This window comes from Bos grunniens, chromosome 17 (assembly GCF_055505025.1).
Source record: "Bos grunniens cultivar Pamir isolate PY7600 chromosome 17, Bosgru_T2T1.0, whole genome shotgun sequence".
Classification (NCBI taxonomy): Eukaryota; Metazoa; Chordata; class Mammalia; order Artiodactyla; family Bovidae; genus Bos; species Bos grunniens.
In genome coordinates, this window is record NC_141181.1 from 42,142,487 (window position 1) to 42,170,050 (window position 27,564).

The 27,564-nt window shown below is 36.0% G+C and overlaps 1 protein-coding gene across 3 annotated transcripts in view; it reads right to left on the minus strand.

Moving 5' to 3' along the window:
• Window positions 1–27,564, minus strand: part of GRIA2 (glutamate ionotropic receptor AMPA type subunit 2) — a 184,962-nt gene that overhangs the window by 17,690 nt on the left and 139,708 nt on the right. For all 3 annotated transcript variants that reach the window (XM_086345950.1, XM_086345949.1, XM_086345951.1), the window contains exons 9-12: window positions 27,086–27,196; window positions 25,090–25,296; window positions 24,230–24,600; window positions 19,645–19,843 (exon numbers count right to left, since the gene is read on the minus strand). In XM_086345950.1, coding sequence (XP_086202076.1) covers window positions 19,645–19,843; window positions 24,230–24,600; window positions 25,090–25,296; window positions 27,086–27,196 — 888 coding nt within the window. The remainder of the gene's footprint in view (window positions 1–19,644; window positions 19,844–24,229; window positions 24,601–25,089; window positions 25,297–27,085; window positions 27,197–27,564) is intronic.

A 27,564-nucleotide genomic window follows, 5' to 3' on the forward strand; every position in this document is an offset into this window, starting at 1 on the left:
TTAAATCACCCAGGTTTTCGGTAAACAACAATTTAAGGGGAAGCTATAAATATGATTCAGTTACCTCAAAATCTAACAGGTTTGAAGGTTTAAATGGAATAAAGTCTAGGTAACAGAGTTGTAACTTGTAGTCTGAGAGCCAAGAAAGGTGGGTGAAACTGGAACCCATATACAGAGTGAAGTAAGCCAGAAAGAAAAACAGCATATATATTGAATTTAGAAAGATGGTAACAACAACCCTGTATGCGATACAGCAAAAGAGACACAGATGTATAGAACAGTTTTTTGGACTGTGTGGGAGAGGGAGGCGGGGGGATGATTTGGGAGAATGGCATTAAAACATGTATAATATCATATAAGAAACAAATCGCCAGTCCAGGTTCGATGCAGGATACAGGAAGCTTGGGGCTGGTGCACTGGGATTACCCAGAAGGATGGTATGGGGAGGGAGCTGGGAGCGGGGTTCAGGATGCGGAACACGTGTACACCCATGGCGTTTGCATGTTGATGTATGGCAAAACCAATACAATATTGTAAAGCAAAAAAAATAAATAAAATAAAATGGAAAAAAAAAAAAAAAGAAATGTGAGTGAGTGAAACAGACAGGAAGGGGAATAGAGAATGGAGTATTTGCAGTAAGTAGAGAATCTACTCCCTATCTAAAAGCATTCATTTTTTTTTTCCTTTTTTAAAAAATATGTAAAACCTACATTTAAAAAATCAAGATGTAAGACGAAGGTTTGAAAACATAATTCTTCTGCTAGCTGATGTGAAAATGTAAGGAAGAGATGATGCTTATTATCATGTATTTGATTTATTTGTATTATGAAAACAAATAAATTACTAAAGTCAGAATGGGGACCAATGCATGAAAATACTTAGGAGGCAGGTTTTCCTTTCAAAGATGTTTCTAAAATCAATGCAAATTGCAACAAAGTGGAATTGAATGTTAGATAAGTGGCAAGTCAACATTCACAAGCTGTACTCAAGAAGGGTTTTTATGGTTAACTCTTTATAAATGTTATATTATTTCAAATAATAACAGAATGTATAACCTAAGCCCTGTAGTTAATGATAAGAATGCTGATGCCATCTGAGTTCACCATGTAACAGATATAACTTTTTCTGCAATGTGGGATTTGATCCTAAAACACCTTGATTTAACTTCTTTGTTCAATCTCAACAACAAAAATAGAACATTTTAAGTGTGGATTTTTTAAAGCAATTGAAAGATGTATGCAAATATGAGTAATTTTTTGCTGTTGGCTAACTAATCTAATCGAAAAGGGTTTGCAATTCTTTTTTGTTTTAAACAAACACATTTTTAGGGGTGCACAGTTGTTTTGAAAAATACCACTAGACTATTTACACTGTGCCTTTTAACAAGTTATTACTTTAGTAAATATTCCTATATGTCCCACTGCTAGGTTTCAGAGTGTTGTTTCAACACTCTGAGGTTATAAAAGGAAAATAAAGAAGCCCCAATACAAAGACTACATTTCTTCTAATAATTTTATTTAAGAAAATTTGATTTTATGGGGGACATTTGATGTGGGTAGTATTTTATAATATAGTTTGTACAGTTAACCTTTGGACAACTCAGAAGGATACACTCACTGATTTTAATTTGTAAATGAACAAAAAGTTTTGGAAATTGAAGGAAGTAACATAAAAGGTATGGTAGCAAAAGTTACAGAGTATGCACAAAAATACATTTCACATACACAAGAAAGGTTGGGTCCCTTAGCTTATCAGTATGAATTTCTTTAGTAAGTCAAAGATATAGTATTTTCTATCTTGCTTAGCCTCGAATATCACACTACTAACCCAACTTGGAAAAAATGAATTGAAAGTCGCTCAGTTGTGTCTGACTCTTTGCAACCCCATGGCCTATACAGTTCAAGGAATTTTCCAGGCCAGAATACTGGAGTGGGTAGACTTTCCCTTCTTCAGGCAGTCTTCCCAAGCCTGGAATCAAACCCAGGTCTCCCACATTGCAGGAGGATTTTTTACCAGCCGAGCCACAAAAGGCTTATTGTATTTACACTATTATAAATTATTCAGATAAAAAAGATCAGTTATTTCATCATTGGGCTTCTCTGGTGGTTCAGATGGTAGAGAATCTATCTGCAGTGAGGGAGACCCGAGTTCAATCCCTGGGTTGGGAAGATCCCCTGGAGAAGGGAATGGCAATCCATTCCAATGGTCTTGCCTGGAGAATTTCATGGACATAGGAGCCTGGCAGGCTACAGTCCATGGGGTTGAAAAGAGTCAGATATGACTGAGCGACTAACAATTTTACTTCCTTATTAAAGAAATGCCTTCCCTATAAAAGGATTTAGCTTAAGTCCCCATTCTTCGGCCATGTCAAGAATGAAAGACTAGTAAGAAAAAACTAGTTGAAGTAGCATAATATAGGACAACGACTTTATACATAGTTAACTTCATATATGTATGAGGATACTAGCCATATTAAATGTGAACTATATTATACAACATTAAACACAGTTGAACCTTGACCAATATGAGTTTGAACCATGAAGGTCCACTTAGTGGATATTTTTCATTAAATGCATTCTATAGTACCACCAGGGGCACAAAGAGTTGGACACAACTGAGCAACTGAACACACACGCACAGTACTATAGGATCCAAAGTTGATTGAACCTGCAGATGACAAACCATGTATTCAGAGGACAGACTGTGAAATTATAAGTGGATTTTCAACTTCATGGAGTTGGGACCATTAACCCTCTGAATTGTCCAAGAGTCAACTCTATACCATATTATACTAGCCACCTTAAAATTGCTATGCATTTATATGTATATATCTCATTTTAATGATTGGCAAAATATTCATGCTTGCCTCTAATTTTATTTTAACACTAATATGAAAATTTTATTTCTAATCTTGGGCAACATTTTTAAGAAGCAACACCAACCATGAGAGAGAACTTATAAATCTTAAATATTACAAAATATTTCCTAAGACAGTTTCTTTCCTTAGTTTTTGCTTGTTTTATTTTGTGTGTATGTGTATGTCTTATCTCAAGGCAGGGTTTTTTTTTTTTCTTTCTTTCTTTTTTCCTTTCAATTATGGTAAGAAAAAATACATATGAAATCTATCTTTGTAACAAGTCTGTGAATATATAATACAGTATTGTTTAAGTACATGCACATTGTTGAACAGAAGATTTCTATAAGTTTCTCATTTTGCATGACTGAAACTATACTCATTGATCAGGCTCCCCATTTCCCCCACCTCCAGCCTGTGTGACTACCAGTCTCCCTTTTGCTTCAGTAGGTGCAGTTACTTCAGATACCTCATCATGCAAATGGCATCTTTAGGTATTTGTCTTTCTGTGACTGGCTTATTTCACTTAGCATTATGTCCTCAAGTTTCAACCATGTTGAAGCTTTCTTAAGGCTGAAGAATATTCCATTGGGTAATATGCCACATTTTTTAATTTATTTCATCTTTTGATGGACAGGTAGGTTGTTTCAATTGCTTGGCTGCTGTGAATAGCATTGCAATGAATGTGGGACTGCAGATATCTCTTCAAGATGCTGATTTTAATTATTTTGGATAAATATCAAGAAGTGGGATTGTTGGATCATGAGATGGCTCTATTTTAACTTATTGAGAAAATGCCATTCTATTTCATATAGGGGCTGCACAGTTTTGTATTCCGATCAAGCGCTTGAATTTCTACACAACCCCACCAACACTTTTTTTTTTTTTTTTCTTTTTTCTAATGGTCAACCTAACCAGTATGAGGTGGGATCTCATTGTGGTGTTGATTTGCAAATGATTAATGGTATTGTGTACCTTTTCATATAACCTGCTGACCATTTATTTGTTGCTCTTCTTTGGAGAAATGTCCATTCAAGTCCTTTTCCAGTTTTTAAATGAGGTTATTAGTTTTTGCAATTGATTTGTAGGAGTTCTTCAGATGTTTTGCATATTAACCTTTATCAGATTTGCAAGTATTTTCTGCCATTCCATAGATTGCCTTTCCAGTCTTTTGTTTCTTTGCTACACAAAAGCTTTTAAAATTAATGTAGTCTACTGGTTTAATTTTGCTTTTGTTGTCTGTAAGCCATGAAGCTTATCTCCTTTATTTTCTTAAAGGAGATTTATTGCTTCATATCTTACTGAAGCAATAAATCTTTTAAATAGTTAATCCATTTTGAGTTGGTTTTTGTGTATTGTATTCTTGTGCATATGGATATCCAGTTATATCAACACTGTTGTGAGGAAACTATCCTTTCCCCACTATGAAGTCTTGATGCCTTTGTCAAAGATCACTTAAATGTACATGCATGGGTTTATTTCTGGGATCTCTCTTCTGTTCCATTGGCCTCCAAATGTGTCTTTATGCCAGTGCCATAATGTTTTAATTACTATACCTTTGTAAAATGTTTTGAAGTCAGGGAGCGTAAGACTTCTAGCTTTGTTCTTATTTCTGAAGATTGGTTTAACTATTTCTGATTCTCTGTGTTTCATATGAATTTTAGAAATCTTTTTCTATTTCTGTAAAAAAAGAAAAACTGACACTGGGATTCTGATAGGGATTGATCTTAATCTTTCAACTACTTTGTGTAGTATGGACATTTTAACAATATTAAGTCTCTCGATCCATGAACAAATGATGTCTTTCCAATTATTTGCGTGTTATTTCAGCAATCTTTGGAGTTTTTGGCATATAAGTCTTTACCTCCTTGTTAAGTATTTTATTCTTTCTGATACTATTGTAAATGGGACTTTTCCCTTAATTTTCTTTTCAGATCATTCCTTGTTAGCATACAGAAATACAACTGATGTCTGTATATTGATTTTGTGTCCTGAAATTTTATTCAACTTACTAGTTCTAAAAGTTTTTTGTGTATGTGTGGAATTCTTTAGGTTTTCTCTATATAGGATCAAGTCATCTGTGAACAGAGATAATTTTACTTGTTTTCCAATTTGGGTGCCTTTTATTTCTTTTTCTTGCTTAATTTCTCTGGCTAGAAGTTTCAGTATTATGTTGAAAAAGAGTGATAAGAGTGGGTACCCTTGTCTTGCTACTGATTTGGGAGAAACTATTTCAAGTTCAGCACTGATTGTGATGTCATCCATGGGCTTCATTTATGAACTGTATTATGTAGAGATAATTTCTTTCTATTCCTAGTTTACTGAGTGTTTTTATTATGAAAGGGTGTTCAATTATGTCAAATGCTTTTTCTGCTTGTACTTAGATCATCATGTGATTTTTATTCTTTATTCTCTTATTGTGATAAAATCACTCTAATTGATTTTCATAGGATGAAATTTCTTTGCATCACAAAATAAATCCCACTTGGTCATGGTGTATGATCCTTTTAACTTTCTGTTGAATTCGCTTTGCTACTATTTTGCTGAAGATTTTTGCACCTATATTTATCTGGGATATTTGCTTGAAGTTCCCTTTTTTTGTTGTCTTTGGCATACCTGGCATTGTAAACTGAAGAAGTGTTCCCTCCTCTTCTGTCTTTTGGAGGAATTTGAAAATTGTCATCAATTCTTCTTTAAATGGTAAAATTTCCTAATGAAGCTGTCTGAAAGTGAAAATGATAGTCGCTCAGTCATGTCTGACTCTTTGAGACCTCATGGACTATACAGTCCATGGAATTCTCCAGGCCAGATTACTGGAGTGGGTAGCCTTTTCCTTCTCCAGAGGATCTTCCCAACTCAGGGACTGACCCATTGATCTCCCGCATTGCAGGCAGATACTTTACCAGCTGAGCCACAAGGGTGGTCATGTGCTTTTCTTTATTGGAAGTTTTTATTATTATTGATTCACTCTCATTACTAGTTATAGATCTATTCAGATTTTCTGCTTCTTCAGGACTTAATCTTAGTGTATCTTATGCTATGCTATGCTAAGTCACTTCAGTCGTGTCTGACTCTGTGCGACCCCATAGACGGCAGCCCACCAGGCTCCCCCGTCCCTGGGATTCTCCAGGCAAGAACACTGGAGTGAGTTGCCATTTCCTTCTCCTTCTCTAATGCATGAAAGTGAAAAGTGAAAGTGAAGTCGCTCAGTCGTGTCCGACTCTTAGCGACCCCATGGATTGCAGCCTAACAGGCTCCTCCGTCCATGGGATTTTCCAAGCAAGAGTACTGGAGTGGGGTGCCATTGCCTTCTTTGTAGTGTATCTTAGTATATGGTATATTTCCAGAAATTTATCCATTTCTTCTAGATTAATTTTTTGGCATATAATTATTCACAGTAGTCTCATAATTTAAAAAAGTCTGTGCATTAGTTGTAATGTCTTTGCTTTCATTTCTGATTTTATTGAATCTTTTCTATGTTCTTCTTAGCAATTTTCTACTCTTTTACTTCCTTTGCACTTTATGTTATGGAAGCCACAAATTATCTTTATATTGTACGTCCAGTAACATATTTTATAATTATAGTTATTTTATAAAGTTATATTTTAACCTCTCAAATTAAAAGACATTTATGCATCACTATTATAGCATCATAGTATTCTGTATTTATCTATACATGTACCTTTACCAATGAGCTTTGTACTTGCATATGCTTTGTGTAGCTATCTAGCATCCTTTCATTTCAACAGGAAGGACCTCTTTTAACACTTCCTGCAAAGCAGGTGTAGTGCTGATTATCTGTCCCAGCTTTAGTTTATCTTGGAATGTCTTAATTTCTCCCTAATTTTTGAATGAGTGTCTTTCTAGAGACATCATTCTTCATTAGCACTATCTTTTTCCAGCTCTTTGAATATATCCTCTCATTCCCTCTGACCTACAAGCTTTCTGCTGATAAGTCCATTAGGAGTCTTATGGGTCCTCATGTGTATGTGGCAAGACACATTTGTCTTGCTGTTTTCAAAACTGTCTGACATTTGACAATTTGATTATAATGTTTCTTTGAGTACACTTTTCTTGAATTTCTCCTATTTAAGATTCTTTGGGTTTCATAAATCCAGATGTCTATCTCCCTGCCCTCCCCCACCAGATTGAGAAAAATGTTCACCATTTTTATTTAAATAAGTTTTCTACCCCTTTCTCTGTCTCTTTTTATTCTGGAATTCCCATAATGTGTTTATTCCACACCCAAGTCCCTTAGGATTTATTCACATTTTTTTCATTGTCTTTTTTTTTCCCCCTTATTGATACTCTGGATACTTTGAAATGACTTAAATTTGCTGACTCTTTCTTCTGCTTGATCAAGTCTGATGTTGAATCAGTATAGTGAATTTTTAAATTCAGTCATTGTAGTTATTTTCAACATTTGGTTCTTTTTTATATTTTTTACTTCTGTTAATGTTTTCATTTTGTTCGTGCATCATTTTCCTGAGCTCTTTGAGCATTTTTGTAACAGATATTTGGAATTCTTTGCCAAGTTATCCAGGTACCTCCATTTTTTTTTTTTTTAAGTTTGATTTCTGGAGATTAATGTTTTTCCTTTGAGCCAGATTTTTGTTGTTTTTTTCTATGTGCCTTATAAGTTTATGTTGGGATCTGTGCCTTTTTTAAAAACAGCCACCTCTCCCAATCTTCATGGATTGACTTCATATAGGGATAGAACTTCACCAATCACCCTGGTTAAATATTCCAAAGGCCTCTTAAACATTTTCTGTGGATATGTCTTCTTTGGACTTGTATGTGTAAATTTCCAATCAGATGGATTTGCAGGAAGCTTTTTTCCAGAGTTCATAATCTCTTGCTCTTTTGATGTCTGTCTGCAGTAATGCAGGTTCTCTAGAGCTAGAATAAGCCATCCAGCTCTGTTTTATTATTTGTAGCCTCCAGGCTTATAGAGTATGCTAGGCCCAAGTCAGGAAATGCAGTCTCCAAAGCACCCCACGGAAGGTCAGAACATTGCAAGCACACACCAGTCTTCTTCCAAAGGCAAGGAAGTGGCCACTAAGTTGCATTGGTCTCTATGTGCTGGACCACAGGTCTCTGAAACAGGAGCAAACTATCAGCTCCCTCCTGTTCCCAGCAGCCCCCAGGCATCTAGCACGTGCCAAGTCCCAGCAGTGCTCCAAGCGGGCAAGGCAGAACGAGTTCCTTGAAAAGTCCAAGAAATGGACCCACACTCCAACTTGTTTGCTGCTTCCCTAACGGAAGCTCGAATTAGGGGTTTTCCCCATTTTACCACATTGAACTGGAGGGGAAGGTCTATGCTGATGTGTGTGTGCCAGGTCAAAGTGAAAGTCACTCAGTCATGTCTGACTGTTTGTGATCCCATGGACTGTAGCCTGTCAGGATTCTCTGTCCATGGAATTCTCCAGGCAAGAATTACCAGAGTGGGTTGCCATTCATTCCTTTCTCCAGGGGATCTTCCAAACTCAGGAATCAAACCTTGGCCTCCTGTATTGCAGGTGGGTTTTTTATCATCTGAACCATCAGGGAAGCCAGGCCAAACCTTCAACTTTATTCTCAGAGGTCCCCAACCTGATGCTCTTTTTAGTGCTTTGATTCAGGCAAGACAGAAAGAAACCAGTTCCTCCGAAAAGTCATAGCATGAAAATAGTCAAGTAGTCTCTCTCTCCCTAGAAAGAAACCAAGAGCTACATGTTTCTTCCCAATGCTGACGTGCTGTGCCAGGGAAGTCCCTGCAGCCAGTGAGGCCATGAATTTTCCTACAGGGTTTGACTGGCTGGTTTCACACTCAACTTGCTTTGCAGGAGCCTCTTAACTGTTTTCTCACTGAGTCAACGTACTGCTGTTGAATCTGTGTATCTGGGAGAAAAAGAGAGGGTCTGGATTTTTCGAGGCAACTATCTTTTGATATCACCTCCTTGGATCTTTGTTTCCTTAGATGAAATATTAAAAAAATTTTTTTTAATTTATTTATTTGGTTGCAGCACTTGGGATCTTTGTGGCAGCATGCAGGATATTCAGTTGTGGCATGTAGACTATTTGTGCCACAAAGATTCTTTAGTTGTGGCATGTGGGATCTGGGGCTTCCCTGGTGACTCAGATGATAATGAATCTGCCTGCAATGCAGGAGACCAGGGTTTGATCCCTAGGTTGGTAAGATCCTCTGGAGAAGGGAATGTCAACCTCACTTCAGTACTTGCCTAGAGAATTCCATGGACAGAGGAGCCTGGCGGTCTATAGTCCATGTGGTTGCAAAGAGTAGGACATGACTGAGCAACTAACACACACACACAGAGACACACGTGGGATCTAGTTCTTTGACCAAGGATTGAACCCAGGCCCCCTGCATTGGGAGCCCAGAGTCTTAGTCCCTGAACCACCAGGGAAGTCCCCTTAGATGCAATTTTAAATATCAATTTGGGGAACCTGACAATATCTGACTTTTCTTGACTTTCCCAATTTTATTTCTAAAATGTCATTATTCTGTGAACATAAGTAATCACATTCACTAGCACCTTGGGTCTGACCATCACTCACTATGATCTAGGGCAAAATTGTATGTTGGAAGCATGAAGTAAAAATTACTTTAGTATCAAGTTTTCCTTCAAATATCATAAGTCTAATTAAAGAATTTTCAAAACAACAATATTTATATCTAATCCAGATTTTGCTTCCAGTATGTTTAAATAATTGCAAACTTTCTATTTCTTTTCTCTGTACAACTCTTGGACTGTGTTTGTTACCATGGCAACTAGTTCAGAATATCCAATGAGACAAGCATGATGATTCTTTTACTTAAGCACAAAGAGTGAATTAAAAACCAAGTCATCTAAAGTACCCGCACAGGTATACATTGATATTTATCTTCTCTTAGGCATCTAAGCAGGAATTTCAGAAGAGTTTTGAGATAAGAGATTAGTCTCAAATTTTGTCTATTGGTTGGACCTTTTTGGCTAGAATAATTAACCTCATGATTTGATAGTAGTGTGACAGGAGCATTTTCTCTTTAATATGGACAATGATAGAAAGCCTCCTGTAATTTGGTAGGAGTCAGATTATCTATCCAAAGGATAATGTGAGCTTTCAACTCCCTTTTGAGTCACAAAGGTGGTCTCTAAATGAAATGATCAGAAGCACACTGATTTGCTGAGAATTGCTATGGAAAGAAGAAAAGGACCAAAATGACAGTTAGTCTTGAGAAGCTATCATTTTGCATGATAATTGTAATTCAGCGAGTAAATATATCCTTTTCTTTTTTCTTCCATAGTGCTTTCATCCCCAAAGCACCATTCAATATGGTCTTGCATACATTTCTTTCTGAATTTGTAAACTACTTAATGAAATGCAGACCTTTAAACTGAACATTAGATCTTAAAGGAAATGTGAATCAATCTTATAAAATGTTGACCTTTCCTTCACAGTTAAACCACCACCTTTAGCTGAATAAGAGAACACAGGCTTTCCCCAGGCAGCTTAGGCTAAAAGTAGCCTTAAAGTCTTTAAGAACTCAATCTTGTTCTCAGATATTTTGTGGAATGGTGAGAACATTTAAAATGTCAGAGAAACAAAATGCCAGCTAGAGAGGAAATGATTTCAGCCAGTCCTGGATTATCTAGAGAAACCTTGAACATGCAGAGTTGTCAGCTGTAAAGATTTTTTATGACTAATCAAGCTCTTCAACAATAAGAAAAAAAAAAACTAAGGAAGAAAAATCTGTAACATTATGACTAACTATGCCATGAGTGACTTACAACATAGTCATATAGTGCTATTTGTTGCTAATGTATTCACATTCAGCATTTATTTAGTCCTGAGTATTTTGAAACTATTTAAAGAGTTAAGCATAACTAAAAGACTTATAAAGGGTTCATTTTGATATTAGTAAAATACATATGACTACATCCATTTCATCTTCATAATATTCTTTCACATAATATAAAGATTAAGTGGATATATTCATATACACAAAGCTAGAAATAAATATATATATATATATTTATATAAACAAAGCTAGAAGGATGTATATTCTACCCACATAGAAATAGGTGATATATAAGAAACTATGGTTGAAAAATCTTTAGCTATACCAGAAATAATGAAATAAGTATGGAGAACTACCACAAATTAGTGAAATCTGTTCTATAAAATATAAATAAAGGAATCGAGATTGTATTCCTGTTAAACACAAGTGGTAAGTGGGAAAAAATGTAACTATAATGAAAGAGAACTTAGTGTAGTTCTATAGGAAGCTGCTATAATGGTTAAAATATTTTTATTTATAAATATATTTCAATCAATGTTTTATATATAAACATAAGTGTGTCTTATGCTAGGGAAGGAATTAAAAACATCCTGCAGCCTTTAAAATGATAAATTATTAGAATTCTCTTGTATTTGTAATTATTATATAGTAAAGAAAACTTTCAAACCAGTGCTTTCACTCAGGTAAGGCACACCTGCATAACATTATCTATTTATCTATCATTTATACTATTTGTAAACTATGTGAAAAGTCTACAATGCTGGGTAACAACAATATACTTTTATGGATTATTACCAGACAAAATTGATCTTCTGAGAGTGGCATAATTAACTTAATTGAACACAAAGGAGATACCTTTATTTTAACAATATTTTAAAATCTGTTCATTGTGACACCAGCATAATTAAAGGAGACCACTTACTCAGAAACACACTGTCCTTCATCCTCCCAGAGGAAATAAACAGATTGCAGTGTGGGGACTTAGGATAGGCCTGAAGTATTTCCTCTTTGCAAGTTAATACTTTTGTTTCATGGACTGACAGGTCTATGACTGGTTTATTCATCAAGCCATTTTCTATCCCCCACATCTAAGTTTCTGTAGGAACATAATCACATAGTTCTTACAGAATCCTCCTCTACACACACTCATCTAATTCAAGATCTGTCCTCTTTTATTGAAAGAAGAAATTATCAAAATGTGAAAGTCTAAAAATAGTGGTTTATAATTGAAAGCCTAATTCTTTCTTAATTATAGGTGTGTTACGGTGGTGCTATAATTAGGGAGGATTGACAGCTCCAAAATAACTCAGACTTTATCGTTCACTCTGTACAAGGATGTATATGGGTTCTAAGCACAGAAAACTCTGGAAAAGTAAGATGTAGGGTCTATTTTCTCACATCTCTTGTTGATTATAAGATTGCCCTCTATTTACTTTCTCTAGTAGCAAAAAGCAAATATTTCATTCAAGTTAGTTTCACTGATTATCACTGAAAGAACATATAGATTTTTAAGTTAGAAAATTTGCAGCTTAAATTGGAATTCTAAATATAAGGCACACATACTGACTTCATTAAAGCAATATTAATATAACCCAAAATTATTAAATTATGTAACTGAAATATGAAAATATTTTAGATTTAAATTGAACATTTGTCATCACCTTATGACAACAAAACAGATTTTTATAAATGAGATGAAATAGTCATCTTTTAATTTGATATAAGATGCTTTCATCCCTTCAAAGACATATCTTTAGTTAATATTGAGACTGAAGACTGTAATTCTGAATTCTGTTTTAAAACTGGCAAATGGTCTTAAACAAGTTATTTTCCATCTTTTAGCTACTCATATATCTTTAAACTTTAGACAAAAACCTAACTTTTTTTTTTTTTTTTAAACCTAACTTTTAAAATCAATTTCTCTAGTGGCTAAATTCAGAGCTCTTGCTGTGACAAGAAACAAAAGTTGACTTGAAAAATACTGAGATAAGGGAAAATTTAAAATAACATAAATAATAAAACCCCACTTCATAAACAGCATTACAAAGAAAAGGCTACCACTAAAGCCAAATTAAGTCATATAAGGAAACACAAAATAACTATTAGAATCTTAAATACCAACAACTGAGACAAGTTTTCATGTCTCAGGCATGAAAGTAACTACAAGTGGCAGCCAGAGAACAAAAAGCAAGCGCGTGTCTTCGGTGTGGGACATGCCCATTCCATCTGCATCTTTGCTTCTGGCAGTCTGGGCGCCATGATGCTCACTCTCCTAGCTTTCTGTTTGTCCTGCACCCGGTTTACAGGAGCCCCAAATGCCCCTAAAGATAAAAGGGCAGTTGACAGAGAGGATGTCCCAGGTGTGTGATGAATGTTAATTTTAGGAATGCATGGAGTGTAGTGTGCATGCAAGGAAATTTCCTTTGTAACACCTTTCATCTTAAGCTCAGAAATTTGACCAGACTACTGCTAATACATTGTAGTATAACCTAGCAATTAAAGGGAAAAAAAAAGTCAAGGAAAACAACTATATATTGCCCTTGTAACGTCTATAAATTACCTTCATCTCATTCAATGCATTTGGAGTTACACTCTATAAACAGGATTCTTTTTTAAATGGGATCTGCAGTCAATCTTCATATCCGAATGCAACAAACTCCGTGAGAAAAGGTATGAGATGTGATGGGTACTGCTATAAAGACAGACCATGCCTGAAAATATCTTTAGAGTCAGAAGCAAAATGAAGACTATTCTTACTATGGTCACCATGGTACCCAATTACCCAACACTAATTCAGTTATGGGCTTCCCTGGTGGCTAAGAATCCACCTGCAATGCCTGGGACCAGGGTTTGATCTCTGGGTTGGAAAGATTTCCTGGAGAAGGGATCACTCATGAATTAGCAGCACCTTTTAATTTAACTCTACGGACAAAGTATACTTACTTTAAGAAACATATACTTTGTCCGAATAGTCAAAGCTATCGAGAGAGTCAATTCCTAGTCAATTCCTAGTCAATTGACAAGAAGTCCAGGGTCCTCAAGGAGAAGATAGGGGTCTGGGGCTGTCGAGGAGGATATAGGGGCCTGGAATTTTCAAGGAGGAGGAAAGGACAAACTTTCTTTTCTACATTCCTTAGTAAGGATTACATAACAATAATGTATTCTGCTTGAGTACAGTTTCTCCTTCTTGAAAACCTTCTGACTAATCCTGTTATCTTAAAATTTATATTATGGGAGTGGGTCTGGTAAGATCTTTCTATTATTAGTTCTAATCCTGTCATCTTAAAATGTAAATAGTGGGATTGGGTCTAGTAAGATCTTTACAACCTTGAGACATTATTTTGATTTATTGTAATAACCAATTGAAAAAGTATATAACTCCCTTTTCTAAGACTAGTGAGGGGGGTACTCTCCATCCCCTTCTGATTTCTATATCAGAAACTTTCTCTGTCCCTTTTTCACTTTAATAAAACTCTGCTACACAAAAGCTCTTGAATGATCAAGCCTGGTCCCTGGTCCCGAAGCTAAATCTTCTTCTTCGGAGATCACACATCAGGCATTGTTCACCATAAGCTATCACTATGGTCTTTCCAGTAGTCATGTACAGATGTAAGAATTGGACCATAAGGAAGGCTGAACACAAAAGAACTGATGCTTTTGAATTGTGATACTGAAGAAGACTCTTGAGAGTCCCTTCGACAGCAAGATCAAACCAGTCAATCCTAAGGGAAATCAACCCTGAATACTCATTGGAAGGAGTGACGGTGAAGCTAAAGTTCCGATAATTTGGTCACCCAATGCAAATAGCCCACTCACCAGAAAACACCCTGATGCTGGGAAAGATTGAAGGCAAGAGAAAAAGAGGGCAGCAGAGGATGAGACGGTTTGATGACATCACGGATTCAATGGACATGAACTTGGGTGAACTCAGGGAGATAATGAGGGACAGGGAGGCCTGGTGTGCTATAGTCCATGGGGCTGCAAAGAGTTGAACATGACTTAGTGACTGAACAACAATAACATATTCTGTGTACTACTTTCTCAAATGACAACCACACCCTGTTTTCATGGAGGATATTTAACATGGCAAGCTCCTGTTCACTTGGCTGATGTGTGCTGTTCTGTTAGCCTTCTTTTACTGCTACAAACAGAATAGTGTGGCTTTAAGTACTTTTGAGTACACATACCCCTCCTTCTCAAGATAAAGAGAAGCTGACTACTAATGCTTTATGCACTGAGACCTAGTCACCTTGATTCATCATAGCTACTTTTGCAGGTATATGGAGAAGAACTGTGAGTCACTGATTGCATTTCTACCATTAAATCCTCTAACTTGACAAAACATAGAGGGGATTGAAATAGAGCATGAAGGCAGCGAAGTAAATCCAGAGACTTTTCTCCGCAAGGAAAAACAGTGTATGGGAAGAATGCTTTAGGAGTAAAAGACTTCAGCACACACATTACCTGCCAGAATTTGGTCAAATCCTCACATTTAGTTTAATAATGTGCAACATGCAAACAAAAATGATCATTCTGACTATCATACAGAAATACTGTGAGATTCAGAGACATTGCGTAAGATAAGACTCTGCCTTGGGAAGCTATACTAATAAAAGTTATCAGGTTGTCTAGGACTATGGACAGAGGGTCATAACATTGTACAGGAGGCAATGATCAAGACCATCCCCAAGAAAAAGAAATGCAAAAAGGCAGAATGGTTGTCTGAGGAGGCCTTACAAATAGCTGAGAAAAGAAGAGAAGTGAAAGGGAAAGGGAAAAAGGAAAGATATACTCATCTGAAAGCAGAATTTCAAAGAATAGCAAGAAGAGATAAGAATGTTTTCTTAAGTGAACAATACAAAGAAATAGAGGAAAACAATAGAATGAGAAAGATTAGAGATATTTTCAAGAAAATTAGAGATACCAAGGAAACATTTCATACAAAGATGGGCAAAATAAAGGACAGAAATGGTATGGACCTAACAAAAGCAGAAGATATTAAGAAGAGGTGGCAAGAATACACAGAAGAACTATATGAAAAATATCTTAATGACCCAGATAACCATGAAGGTGTGATCACTCACCTAGAGCCAGACATCCTGGAGTGCAAATCAAGTGGGTCTTAGGAAGCATCTCTATGAACACAGCTAGTGGAGGCTATGGAATTCCAGTTGAGGTATTTCAAATTCAAAAAGATGATGCTGTGAAAGTGCTGCAGTCAATATGCTACCAAATTTGGAAAACTCAGCAGTGGTCACAGGGCTGGAAAAGGTTAGTTTTCATTCCAATCACAAAGAAAGGCAATGTCAAAGAATATACAAACTTCTGCAACAAGTAATGCTCAAAATTCTCCAAGTTAGGCTTCAACAGTACATGAACCAAGAACTTCCAGATATTCAAGCTGCATTGAGAAAAGGCAGAGGAAGCAGAGATCAAACTGCCAACATCCACCGGATCCTAGAAAAAGCAAGAGAATTCCAGAAAAACATCTACTTCTTCTTCATTGACTATGCTAAAGCCTTTGACTGTGTGGATCACATCAAACTGTGGAAAATTCTTCAAGAGGTGGGAATACCAGACCACATTACCTGCCTAATGAGAAACCTGTATGTAGGTCAAAAAAACAGCAGTTAGAAATGGACATGAAACAATGGACTTGTTCCAAATTGGGAAAGGAGTACTTCAAGGCTGTATACCGTCAGCCTGCTTATTTAACTTCTGTGCAGAGTATATCATGTGAAATGCTGGACTGGATGAAGCACAGCTAGAGTCAAGATTGCTGGGAGAAACAGCAATAACCTCAGATATGCAGATGACACCACCCTTATGGCAGAAAGTAAAGAGGAACTGAAGAAGCTCTTGATGAAAATGAAAGAGGAAAGTAAAAAAGCTAGCTTAAAACTCAAGATTCAAAAAACAAGGATAATGGCATCTGGTCCCATTATTTCATGGCAAATAGATAGGGAAACAATGGAAACAGTGACAAACTTTATTTTCTCGGACTCCAAAATCACTGCAGATGTTGACTGCAGCCATGAAATTGAGACACTTGCTTCTTAAAGGAAATGCTTTGACCAACCTAGATACCATATTAAAGCAGAGACATTACTTTTCCAACAAAGGTCTGTCTAGTCAAAGCTATGGTTTTTCCAGTAGTCATATATTGATGTTGGGCCATAAAGAAGGCTGAGTTGGACTATAAAGAAAGCTGAGCACTGAAGAATTGATGCTTTTGAACTGTGGTGTTAGAGAAGACTCATGAGAGTCCCTTGGACTGCAAAGAGATCAAACCATTCAAACCTTAAGGAAATCAATCCTGAATATTCATTGGAAGGACTGTGCTGAAGCTGAAAATCCAATACTTTGGCCACCCGATGTGAAGAGTTCACTCATTAGAAAAGACCCTAATGTTGGGAAAGATTGAGGGCAGGAGGAGAAGGGTACAACAGAGGATGAGATGGTTGGATGGCATCACCAACTCAGTGGACATGAATTTTAGCAAACTCTGGGAGATGGTGAAGGACAGGGAAGCCTTGTGTGCTGTAGTCCATGGTGTTGCAAAGAATCAGACGTGATGGAGGGACTGAACAATAACAACAACAATAAGATAATAAACATCACTTCTCTGTTACTCCAGAGAAAGTAAGTTCCACAATCCTATATAGGCAAACGACACACTGCAGATATGTCAGGGTTGTTTGTGTATGTGTGTGTGTACTGCACGTGGGAACCACAATATCTGTGGGGTTACTGAACTGAAACACAGGAGTTGATGTATCCTTTGCCCAGAGTTATCTAGCCTTTTCATCCTGTGTCCTGGGAAATTTACATATTCTAAGCATGAAATCTTGGCCATGTGCTGATTAAGGCATATGTTTCTATGGTTGAGTTAAGGTACACTGAAAAGCTCTGAGATTCTGAATGTGCAGTTATTGAGAATAGCTGGTCCCAATCAAGCTAATGAGAGTGACTCTCAACAGACAGTGTCTGGAAACAAGGTTATTTTAGTCAACATAAGTAGCAGTAAGTAAACCATGATATAACAAGTCCCTTCATAGATCTTATTTAGAGAGGGAGGAATACCAATAAAATATATCAATAAAATAAAAGCAAGCCATATTGGAATACATTTAAATGTTTCAAAATATACTAATTGAGAATCATACTGGAGTGGGCTGCCATTTCCTTCTCCAGGGGGTCTTCCCAACCCAGGGATCGAACCCAGGTCTCCTGCATGCAGCCAGATGCTTTTACCATCTGAGCCACCAGGGAAGCCCAGGCAATATTCTAATTTATTTAATAGCTCCACTGTCATGATCAGGCTAGAGAGCACATTATGTTAAGCACTACAATATACACACATTGCAACTATTTTCAGTAGTAGGAGTAAACTGTCATTAGCAGCAAAACTGCATTGCAACATTCACAGGTAGCATTAAAGTCAAGGTTGCTTACAAAAGGACCATAGGCTTGCCTTACACTGCAGTGCCTGGTGGAAGTGCCAAAGTCCTGCTGCCCCACTCACGTCCAAATTACTATCTGTTGTCAGCAGTCTGACAGAACCACCTTCTCTCCCATCACATCTGGAGCACAACTGATGTTATTTGGAAAAGATACCAATGGTAATGCAGGATGAGATGGTCCTCAAACCACAATGTACTACTTCAGCTGGACGTTGAAAGCCCTGATCTTCACTCAATCTCAGATACACTCAAAGATACTTGTGGATTATTAGAGATCATCATGTGCCATCTATTCGGCTTAATGCCAAGGTTTATCTGCTTTATTTCAACATTTTAATAGAATGAGCTCTTTCAGAGAGATAAGAGTATAAAAGAAGTGAAGTCGCTCAGTTGTGTCCGACTCTTTGCGACCCCATGGACTGTAGCCCACCAGGCTCCTCCATCCATGGAATTTTCTAGGCAAAAGTACTGGAGTGGGTTGCCATTTCCTTCTCCAGGGGATCTTCCCAACTCAGGGATCAAACTTGGGTCTCCCACACTGTGGGCAGATGCTTTACCGTCTGAGCCACCAGGGAATTCCATTAAGAATATAAGGAAAGAAAATTATACCATCAGCCTATTGGGCTGGTTCCTTTAGACAGAGAACATAAGACCAAAGATCTTTTAAAAGCTAAAATACATTTAATAGATACGGAATTATTATTCCCATTTTAAAAATTAGGAGGTTGAAGGCCTTTGTTAGCCTTTTCTTGGAGGGTTTAACAGAAAACTCAGAATTTCCACACATGATCATAATTGATTTCCTGACACAGAATTAACATAACTGATTTGACAGTCAGTTCTCAACTGTAAATTATGTAAGATAATTGACAGTCAAGCTTATTTAACATAAAGCAAACTATAACACCATTTTCTTTTAAAAATAATAATTTAATTTTAACTAGATTTTGCTTCATTTTTGTCCCAAAAGGAAAATCAATTTTTATAAAAACTAGATTTCTTTACAACATAGTGTTTTTCTCCAAAAGAGTCAGGAATCAATAAAAATAGATAGTGCCAATTATAGGGGTAGGGAGGGTAGAGGGGTAGAGAAAAGGTTAAGAACAGAAATAGAAAACAAACATATGGTTACCAAAGGGTAAGGTGGAGAGGAGGGATAAATTGGGATTTGGGGATTAATAGATATATATTACTATATGTAAATTTGATAAACAACAAGAACCTACTGTATAGCACAGGGAACTTCACTCAAGTATTCTTTAATTACCTAAATGGGAAAAGAATTTGAAAAAGAATAGATACATGTATATGTATAACTGAATCACTTTGCTGTAAACCTGAAACTATCACAACATGTAAATCAACTATACTCCAATATAAAATACAAATGAAAAAAGAGGAACAAAAATAGAATTAGAGACAGAGACGGAAGTAACTTTCACATGGCACCTTTGTATAGACCATGGGAGAGGCAAGGAGGCACAGAGTTCAGGTTGGTTCAACTGTAAGACCAAAACAAGAACTTATGAAGCAGAATCTCTTACCCTGAAAAATTCCTTGGTGGAGCCAGAGTCTAATGTTCCATAAGCAATTTCTGTTTGCTTAGAAAGATCCTCGGCACTTTCGATGGGAGACACCATCCTCTCTACAGTCAGGAAGGCAGCTAGGTTAGCCGTGTAGGAGGAGATTATGATCAGGGTAAAGAACCACCACACTCCTCCAACAATGCGCCCAGACAGGGATCTGATAACAAGTACGAAATGGATTTGTAAAGTGAAATGAATGACCTCATAAGGAAACAAGTTAGCAGTATTATGCAAATATTGATTTATAGGGAAATATTTGATTTCATATTTTTCAATATATCAGCTAGTTCATGAAACTTAAAATTATTAAACTTTCTGGGCAAGGATTACAGATTCACTAGATCTGATGAGCTATCCAGAGGCAAAACTTTAGATTCCTGAAATTCTTTCACAGTTATTATGGCTACATGTAACAGGCAATTTCAAGAAATGTGTGAATAATCTATCCAATGCTTATAATATTTTATCCACTCATGATATAATTAAACAAAGAAGAGAATCTAAGATTAACAGCAAAACTCTGAAAAATGCTGACAAACAAAATCAAATATCAAAAATAAAAGTATGCACCATAGATATGGCTTTAAACACCAAAGAAACCCTCCATTTAATCCTTCCAATGAAGTTTCAAAACCCTCAAAAAAGGTCCAAAATTTCATTAGGATTTTGTATGTGCATAAACATAGATTTTAGAAATAGTACAGGATAGAAATGGAAAAAAATGATACTACAGAGTATGACACAAAATATAATTCTTAACAAATAAAAATCTGATGCTTCAGGCATGAACTGTTTTATCCCTGTTCCTTTGTGCCTCCTGCTTAAGGAAAAAAGAAAACTGAAAGAAAACAAATCAGACATTTAAAAGTTTGCCAAAATATAAATTTCTAGTTTGAAAAATAATAAAAATAGAAATATTATGTGACCATAAATTCTTACATAAAATACTTTTCAAAAGCTTGATTTACTTTAAACCCTAGATAGATAAGTATAGATGTAGGTATAGAAATAGATAAGTATAAATATGTAGATACAGAAGTAGATATATAGGGTTTTATTTGGTAAGATTTTGTGGGGTTCCACATATAAAGGTATTTGAGTAATATTTAAAAAAAACAATATATTTTCTCTTTTGATAATAACTCTATTATGTCTAACAATAAATCCTTCTATAGTGAAGAGGTAACACTTTTAAAACTTTAAATTATGAAAATGTACCAATTTAAGACCTAAACTAAATTTCTTCACAGTTAATAATAAGAAATACACCTTTTGACGAAACACAGATACTATATCAATTATCAGGTAACATTTGTATAATAAACTACTCGAGAAGTGAAGAAAAGCAGTGAAGCTACAAGTAAAGATTTTTTAAATAAAAGCATTTGCTGCTAAAATAAAAGAGAAAAAGAAACTGCACAATCAATGAAAAATAAAAACAATATGATTAAGAGCCTTTACCAGTATCTAAGAGATGCAAAAAATTAAACAAATATGATAGAATGGAAAAAGTTAATTCTCACATGTTCTCATGTACCTTGTATTTAAGAGGGCAGATTCAGTCTAAGCCCTTAAAATGGATCTCATTGCCTTGGACAGTATACATTGTAGGTTTATTTGCAATATATTTTAGAATCATTTTTATAAATCATTGTGTTTCAGTTGTAAGATAAACACAAGTTAAAGACATAATGCTGCTCCCTAATCTAGTATTTATGTCATATTTAATTAAATATGCTCATTTTTTGAAGTATGCAAGATAACCCCCAAAATGTATATAACTTGTGCATCATTCAAAACAGAAAATTATTGAGCAATTAATTATTTACTTGTAAGTGTTTTCCAAGGATGAACTAAAGCTTCTGAATGAGTTCCTGAGAAATTTTAAGTAGAGGAGCAAATTAAACGTTATGTTTTATGGTGACAGATAAAAATGATTTCTCTCATTAAAAACAAAACTTTCATCTCTCAGTGTCTTCACTAAAGCAGCAAATATATATACATATTCTATCATTTTTCTCATGTGTATTAAATAACAATGAAATCTTTTAATCATTTGAATCACTTAAGGATATTGGGGGATAAAACAGAAGTAAGCCAAAGAATAAGAGTTAACTTTGCAACTTTTTGCTCTCATAATTCTGTGGTCATAGTCTTCACAAAACTACAGTTACACTCTAAACCTAATTTCAGGCAATGACCAATTCACTTCATGTAATCATTCTAGATTAAAATTTCAATGTATTCTATTCATATAAATAAAATAGTTCTTTACCATATTTTATTGAGAAAAAGATGATAAATATCTTTAAAAGTATTTAAAGAGCATATGTAAAGTGATCTGTGCATTTCATGCATTACTATTAATATTATTTTAGATACTAAGCTGCTCTATCCTTTCCTAGAATTATCATCATTGTATTCTAAAATATGATAGCTTGGTTCCTTTAAAAAAAATCCTTACATTTTCCAATATTAGGCAGCATGTTCAATTATCAAATGCACATATAGCCATAAATTGAAAGGTTCATATGCTGAAAAAATTTTAATAAAGTGAATTCTCCTTACATATATATGTATATGTCTATACATATATATCCCATGGCAAATAAAAGATAACAAGGAGACATGTTATCTAAAATTGATATATCTTACCAGGAAATAAAAATTATTACATGTGAAAATGTAGTGAGTCATGATTCATGACTGAAACCATAAGCAAATAAAAATGGTTATATTTTAGGAAGCAGGCTTGGTTAAAATTTGAATGTCAATATGTCACGGTGGACCCTGGAAAAACACAGGGTTAAATGTGTTAAATGTGGCTTGTACTCCAGCCCCTATGTGTAAATGTGTTTTTGCTCCTCGACAAGCACTGGACACCCACAAGAGTGACCTTCAGAGACCTGATAGATAAGGAGCAAGGCAAACAAACCTGGGAGCTCATCAATCAGAACCTAGGTCAGCATGTCCTACGTCATAATGAAACTTCATACGTTTCTCCTGCTTATTCACAAGGCAGAGGAAAGTTTGTGGAACTCTAGGATAATTGCCTTATATCTCAGGGCTATGGTAACATCAAACTTCAGTAACCTTCTTTCCAAAGACGAATCATTTCTTTATTGCTTATGAGCCAGAATGTTCTCTGAGATTCCAATCTGGTTAGTATTTTTCTTTTTCATCATTAGACACTTCTCTTTATGTCTTTAATGTAAATCAGATAAACTAAATATAGAGACAGAACTATGAATCTTGTTTTATCACAGATCATCATAATCATAAATATATGATATATGATAATTATTATCATACATTATGTGTGAAAATTATGTCTCTCTCTATATGCAGTGCAAATACCCTTGGTTTGGTTGTAATATAGTGCAGTTCCATAGAGAGGCCACAGAAAGCTTGATGGAATTAAGAGTTTCAGATCCACAAAGTTCATAAAGACATTCCATACTATTGGAAAAGTAAGTTATTGATACTTTCTGCAAACATGATATATTTCCTTTACCTCCCTGGGGGAGTAAACAAAAAGACTGTAAAAGATACAAAATGTTTTTTGAGTTTCACATATAGTTTTTTGAAATTAATTATTCTCAGCCCCCAAATGCTCAAAAACTAGCAGTAATGAAATAGCATTTAAACAGCCACTGCCTCTACTAGTTATTAAGATATCCCATAGAATCAAAGGAGGGTAATTGAACCCAAATTAAAATGCCCCAGTAGATCAATAATCATTTAGGCTTTAAATGTGAAACTAATCACATCAGGAAAAGTACCTCTAAAGAACCAGACATGGCTATTATTCTGACTTATGTATGCAACATGCACAAAGGCAATGTGTGTTTTGTGATATATTTATTCTATTTAGGCATTATAGGGCAGGAATTAAAATATCATGTAACTGGAGGTGTATGAATTTATTCCATCCTGTGTGCATTACTATTTAATATGGCACAAATATTTGTAATGAATAAGTAGTCATCATCCCAACTATTTATTTTTAGATACTTGGAAAATATTTTATCATACATTCTTTTCAACTCAGCAACCTAACCTTTAAAAAACAAATTCTGTAAATATTTCTCCCATATCATTTCCATGAGCTAATAACAACAACAACAACAAAAAGATGGGATGTGTGAAATGAAGTTTTGTCGCTTTTTAGTTAGTAAGTAATGTTGCCCATTTTCCCAAATACAGGTCTGTGGATCAACACACAGATGACTGTAAAATGAGAATATGCAGCAAAAACACGGTACCCCTCCAAGAAGGCATGTAATCATAGGAACCTTATGCATTTTATAGCCTCTCCATGGTGTGTACAATTTCACCAGGGAAATACAGGACCAACATTCAAAGAACGTTGCTCAAATATTTCACAGGCTTACGCCGATGCCTAAAAGTCTGTCCTTAAGAGTCTTACACTGCTTGGACAGACAGCCGGCAGCTGCTAACGTCTTTACAGTGAATTCATAAACACCATGAATGTCCACTCGAGACCTAAAATGCACAAAGTTGAAGCAGGCGAGTAACCAACCTTGGCGAAATATCGCATCCTTGCTGCATAAAGGCACCCAAGGAAAACCAGAGACTATTAAAAATCCCAAATTCATTAGTTGATTCACTACTTTGTGTTTCTCTTCCATCTTCAAATTCCTCAGTGTGCCACTCGTAGGGGCTAAATCTGCTGACCAGGAATAAAACTACACTGACCCCAATGTAGGCAAAAACAATGCACATCCAGATCTCATAGGCTAAAGGATCAAGAAATGAAAACACTCCTGGTTTGGACTTCTGAGGCTTCTTGATCATGATAGAGATCCCGAGGCTCATAAAGGGCTTTGAGAAATCGATCACCTCCTCTCTCACAAGGGTGATGGTTAACGGAGCGATTGCAATATCAGCTTTCTGCAAGGGAAACAAAGGACAATAATAGAACCAGGACTCCCAGTCAGGAAGGAATCATAGTTATGCTATTGGATCAATGGGTAGGACAGGAAATCAGGATATGGGAATGAATATTTCCCTGGTGGAGTCCCAGGAAATAATAAACAGAAGAAAAGCAGTTTGTTCCCCAAATATGCCTCCTTTTCAATAAATACAGAGAACACCCATTTGGCTTGATTATGAGAACTACATCTGTATCCATGCCTTTGCGATCTTTGAAAAATGCATATGGCCCATAGGCTTCAAGACAGATGAAGCCTGTCTCCATTTGCATGTCTGCTTCTGACTTCATCCTTCATCTTCAAATGTTTACAAGGAAACAAGACAGTATTCCTAGAGTAATGTGGGAAACCAACAACCTCAGATGTTGGTACTCTGCATGGAAGTTCAGCATTCCCTCAACAAGAGTTCAAATGGAATGATTTTATCTGTAAGAAGAGTGGTACTTACCCCATATACAAGTTCTCCAACCATCCCATTCCAAATTTTCGTGTCTGCATCCCTGGCCCCATACTTGCCATCCCCAACAATGGTCAACTTGTATTTGAACCCACAGTGTTTGGCGATTTCTGCAGCCAAGTCAACACAATAGCCCTCATATCGCTCATTGCCTTCAAGCATCTCATGATTTTTCTTCATCATAACATAGGGGGATTCCTATACAGAAAGAAAGCACTTTAGGTGATCAAGACAGCTATATTAATTATCTGCTCTCATTGATTCAAATCTTCTGGTTTAATTATTTTTAATTATTACCTGTTAGAGACATTGTAGAATACAGATAGTGGAAAATATGAAGAAAATTAATAATAACATTTCTGAACAAAGATTCTCATATATCTTTCATTATATTTCATTAATATGGCTTGTACCTGGCCATACCAAGTAAACAAGAGACTCAAAAGTTAGTATATCCCCATGTCATGTTTGTAATTCTTAGGGCTTGCTGAAAAATAATGTGGCTCAACATCTGTTTCAGTTAACTCTGGATTCACCACTGTCTTGTTCTAAATTAGGGCTACCTTGATTCCAAAGAACCATCATTCACCCAAAACCCTGTATCACTACTAGTTCAAGGATAAGGTTCATGTTCTAATCAGGTCCATGGGCAGTGATGTGCAGACTGAAAGAGTTGTTGCTATGGTGATTACAGATGCTATCCTCTCAGACTTAAGATCAAATTTCCTTTATGAGATAATATCCTAGAATTATGCTACACAGATAGCTAGAGAGTAGCATTCCTCTTTAAACATCAGAAAGAAGAAGCATGAAAAAATGTCGTAACATCAGCCTAATTTCTCCACTGGAAAGTGGCACTAAGCATATGTGGGACCCAGTGAGATAGTTCTCAATAGCATGATTAAGACAAAAATCCTCAAATACCTAGCTTACATTTATTAAGACTTTCAAAGTGCCAACTAATGTTCTTATTCAAATCCCTTACTAGCCTAACTATATTTTCTTCTCAATATTGTTACCATAATGAATCCCACCAATTCACTGCATCACAGATTAGTAAAACAAAATAAGGCTATTTTGTTGCAAAATCCTACACTATTAGTGAACCCCATTTCATTTCCTCCATTTTATTATATCAACAGCTTGTCATGATGACCTACGTCTCCCAATCATCTATCCAGAGCCTCAATGTTCAAGATCCAGTTCAATACTGTCACTCCATCCAACATACATTTACTTAGCACTAGCTACGTGCCAATTACTATGTGGAGACTTGGGGTTAAAAACAAAGGAGATCACCCTTGTCTTTCAGAAGTTCCCCTTTCCATAGGAAGAGAGAGAAGCTGACATTAAACCATGTATTAATAACAAATGTAAGGACAGAACTGATACCATTATAGAGCCATGTAACAAATGTAAGGACAGAATGGACCCAGAATAGTGTGGAAGTGGAAAAACGAAACATTGATGGAATACAAGGAAGGCTCTTCCAGACTTTCCCCATTTTTCACACATGTAAGCACCACATTGCATGCATGCTCAATCGCTCAGTCACGTCTGACTCTTTGTGACCCCATGCACTGTAGCCCGTCAAGCTCCTCTGTTCATGGGATTATATCCTGGCAAGGATACTGGAGTGGGTTGCCATTTCCTCCTCCAGGACATCTTTCCTATCCAGGGATTAAACCCACATCTCCTGAAACTCCTGGCAAGCAGATTCTTTTCTACTGAGCTGCCTGGGAAGCCCCAAACACCAGGTTATGAATTATCTATAAAGCTAAAGTTCATTCTTGAAGTGGAGAGGAAATATTTTGAATGCTTTAGCTCGTTGGTGATCCCTTTAAACAGAAAAACATGCAATGAATGACTGAAACATTCAAAAATATCACCATATCAGTTATTGTCCTAAAGTATAAGCAGAAATACTAGTTGGCAGATGTTTTTCTTAAGAAAAAATAATGTCAAACAGGCATATGTAGCTAATTACCAAAATAGTAGTCACAACAACAGTCTTATTCTCAAGCCCAGAGGTATCATTTCCAGAAGGGAGTTCAGTGAGGGTAACAACCATTTTGTCAACTTCGCTCCAGTATCCGATCTGAAAAAGGACACAGAAAGAGTGCACTTGGATACACGGCCTTTCTATTACCAAAGCACTGAGTTATTTTCAAACCCATGTCTGAATCTGAAATTACACCTATCCTAACTAGACTTGTCCTAAACACACAGCTTTGGAAATCCTAGCCATGGCAATCAGAGAAGAAAAAAGACATATATCTTTTAGGTATGTGAAATCAAGAAAGGCACTGCAAAAAAACAGATTGTCTCTTCATGTTCACTTTTCATATTCCCCAAAGGTAATTTTCATGGGAGTGATCATATAGAAACATAAAATTCAAACAATGGCATTTTAGCCATAACAGAAGAAAAAAAATGTTGACTTGAAAGTTACATGCACATTTCACC